Genomic DNA, 3,567 nt, shown 5'->3' with positions numbered 1-3,567 from the left:
CATACACAAGGACATCGATAGTACGTTACATTTGTTCTTGGACTTTATTTTATGGTCACCCTTTCATGCTACATCGTATGCATTATTAAATGTAAGATGTTTGTAGTGATGATCACAATGAAATTCTAGCTAAACCCTTTCAAGCTTAGCCACAGCGCATTGGTAATTGAATTAGCTTGGATCACGGAACTGTACTGTCTAACTTAAACTAAAATGAACATGCCTTCTTCTTTTATTTTACATAAATTAATTTCAATGATGGAATTCATGTATATGCATACAAGAAATTAAGAAAGAGAACTCTATTTAGTATCTTGGTACTTATTATAACTTGTACCCAGAAATGGTTTGTCAATAAGGTACGTATAGCTGAAATCACAAAGATTCAAATACAAAATATACTGTTCTCATATGTATAGCTAGCATTGCCATACCTACAAACGTGCATGTACTCACCTTGGTAATTGAAACTTGAAAGTGGAAAAAATATAATGTGCTTTAGCTTCGAGTGATTTCTATGAAGAATACCATCTCACAGGATCCTTAATTTCACAACAATATTAAGGCCTGCATAGAGCCACAGTACAATCTAACATCTTTGGAAGGAACAATGGTCATGAGGAGATTCAAGAAGTGCTACCCTTATGATCTTGTTGGCTATGGTTGCTGCTGTCTGAATCCAAAAGCTTTGAACTAAAGAGTGCTGCTGGGAAGGGTCTGATCTGTGAATTGAATGGGTGATGAAGAGATGGTATGAGAGGATGAGGAGGCAAGATTTGAGAGCCTGAGTTCAAGAACTGATGAATGTGGTTGAACTGTCTTGGATCAGGGTCCACTGAGGGTGCAATAAATGGAGCATAGGTGGTGAACATTGATGGTGTAGCAGAAGATGAGCCAAACAATAATTGAGAGCCCGATGAAGGTAATGACAAAGAAGATTGGAATTGCACACCATTGTTGCCACTGCTTGGATTAGGATCTACTTGTTGAGAAGGGAACAATCCATGGCTTCCAAATTGGGATAAAGATAAACTAGAAGGCTCAGAACTGTAGGCGTTATATGGCATGGAATTGTTTAACAAACCAGGTAAAAGGGAGTGAGTAGTAGTAGTAGTACTACTACCCATTGGGAAAAGCCTTTGAGTAGAAACTTGCAAGTTGTTGTAACCTCCAACAACACCATCTTGATCATGATTCTCTTCTTCACTTGTTTTGATCCACTTGCCCTTTTCAGCTTCCTTATTGCCTCTTAATCTTGACATTGAGTTTATGTTCTCCCAATACCTTGACTTTGCCATGAGGTTTTGAATCCCTCCATCCCTCACAAAAGTGGAGCTAGCATCACTGAAGGGTCCAAGAGACAGCTGATGAGAGGCAGCACTTGATTCATGAAAAGGGAATAGGGTTTGTGGATGATGATGAAATTGACCAAAACCCTGAGGGAATTGGAGTGGAGGGAGCTTGTCAATGTCAAATTTAGTGGCTTCAAGCAACCAATCTATCACTTTGCTTGGTTGGCTTAGTCCAAGCTTGTCTTGAAGATCATATAGCTGAATAGCTGTGGGAACCGAGAGCCTAATCCTTCTGTCCCTCAACCCTCTTATGGTGCAAACCTTGCTATGCCTATCTTTCCCTCCAAAAGAACGAGACACTCTCACAATTCTTGGATTTCTGAACGCTGACCATTGTCTTGAAGTAGTAGAAGATGCCTTGGAGAACTTGTCAATATTAGTGGTTGTGTCACCCTCTTGCTTTGCTTGATAACCTTCTCTTGAACTTGCCATCATCGTCAACATCATCTACTTATCTCATCATTGCGATTGTTAATTTCCTTGAATCATCTCTCTCCTCAATATATACATATATATATATATATATATATATATATATATGGCGCTAGCTAGCTTGAAGCAACTCTCTGACAAACAAAGGAAAATTATATCCATTGGTATTAGAAATAGAAACCCTTTTGTGACATTATTACACTTACACAGTTTCTGTTGTAAAATTTACTGCAAGATTGTACAAAAGTTTGTTGCATTCTTGACTATGAAAATATTCCCATTTTCAGTAGTTAGTTATTAAGAGAAACAGAATCATAAAATTAGAGAGCAAAAGGTTCTGAAAGTAGTAGTCTAAAAAAAATGGAAGTTCTACACTGAAATCAGTTTTCCCAGTTCCATTTGAGAACTTCCAGTGGTGCTGAAGTCATATAAATTGAAGCGAGGAGGATTCTATTTACTCAATTGATGGTTTGTTAAACCAAATTTGAAGCAAATATCATAGCCTTGTAAGTTGAAAATTGTACATATATATATAATAGGATTTCACTGAAAACATTAGAAGAATGAGAAGCATAAAGGGTTTAGGCTAGCATTAAAAATCACAACAAAACCAACTTACACGAGAGAGAAAATTCTGGATGTCTGGTTATTCTGTTCTATGCCTTCCACCATAACCTAGAAAGAGAAGAAATGAAAGGGAAAGGAAATAGAAATCCCCTAAAATGAAAAGTATTTCCAAATTGAGCACCTAAATGTTAATTATTTGAGCAGATGACCCCAACCTTAGATTTCAACCTATATTCCCTCAAGGAAATAATAATTCAGAATTTTGTAAACGAGAAGTAGTGAAAATTTTAATTTTACAGCATTTAGCTTTTTACATTTTTAAATGTAAAAAAGAAAACGATCATTGATCACGTGGCATCCTTTTGAAGTGGCACGTCAACAAAAGTGGTAAATTTTCCTCGATTTGTTCATACCACATACTGAACAATCACTGGCTTAATGATTAACTGCATTTTCAACATAATTTTTCAATTGAGTGAACATTAGATGCAAGCTTTAATATTGGACTAAGCATTGCCAGCCCAAAGGGAGAAAGATAAAAAGAAAAGACAAGGAAAGAGATGACCCTCAATCCATTTATAACTTGATTTTTTTTTATTTATCTAAAAACTAGAAAAGAAAAGAAGAAGAAGAAAGCATGGTTTACACTTTTTGTGCGACCACATGTATCTTTGTCATGAAATTCGCACTGTTGTAAAGGAAACAAAAAGAATTCCACATACCATTATCTAAAGAACTAATGCATTTCTGGTAGTATTATAAAAGCGAAGATCTTATAAGAGAATGCAATCCTTTTGGTGTTACATATATATATATATATATTGTCTTAGAATTATACCTATATACCAAATATTCTTAATTAAGATGATAAGACTAAGATTTTCAGAAAACTAAGAGAAACAAGTGTGGAAGGAAATTCAACTAGATGATAGATCATAGGTAGCTGCGCTATGTAGATCAGGGACCAACTTAGGTTCTTAAAAAGCATCCACTCAACTCAGAGAGAAAAAATGAGGGACCACAGGCAGATGGCAGTGAGATTTGCACGGCACAAGTTGGAAGATCTGACTTTCACTATTCTGTAACATAAATATCTAAATTTGGTTTAGTAACTCTAATTGCGTGCGTTCAATTACTTCATTAAGATGCATGTGCTTATTCCCTCAATGAGATGCAGATACCTATGTGCTAATTAAATTGATTGATCAAAGTGTGT

The 3,567-nt window shown here is 35.8% G+C and overlaps 1 protein-coding gene across 1 annotated transcript; it reads right to left on the bottom strand.

Annotated features, from left to right (window-relative positions):
• Positions 1 to 287: 287 nt before the first annotated feature.
• Positions 288 to 3,130, bottom strand: LOC100804574 (transcription factor TCP5). The gene is made up of 2 exons (XM_003528179.4): positions 2,404 to 3,130; positions 288 to 1,918 (listed from the first exon to the last, which is right to left on the bottom strand). The coding sequence occupies exon 2, from the start codon at positions 1,797 to 1,799 to the stop codon at positions 627 to 629; it is 1,173 nt and encodes a 390-aa protein (XP_003528227.2). The 5' UTR covers positions 1,800 to 1,918; positions 2,404 to 3,130; the 3' UTR covers positions 288 to 626.
• Positions 3,131 to 3,567: the final 437 nt, after the last annotated feature.

This window comes from Glycine max, chromosome 6 (genome assembly GCF_000004515.6).
Source record: "Glycine max cultivar Williams 82 chromosome 6, Glycine_max_v4.0, whole genome shotgun sequence".
In the NCBI taxonomy this organism is placed as follows: domain Eukaryota; kingdom Viridiplantae; phylum Streptophyta; class Magnoliopsida; order Fabales; family Fabaceae; genus Glycine; species Glycine max.
Note: the sequence above shows the minus strand (reverse complement) of the source record. Positions and strands in the feature narration are given on the sequence as shown.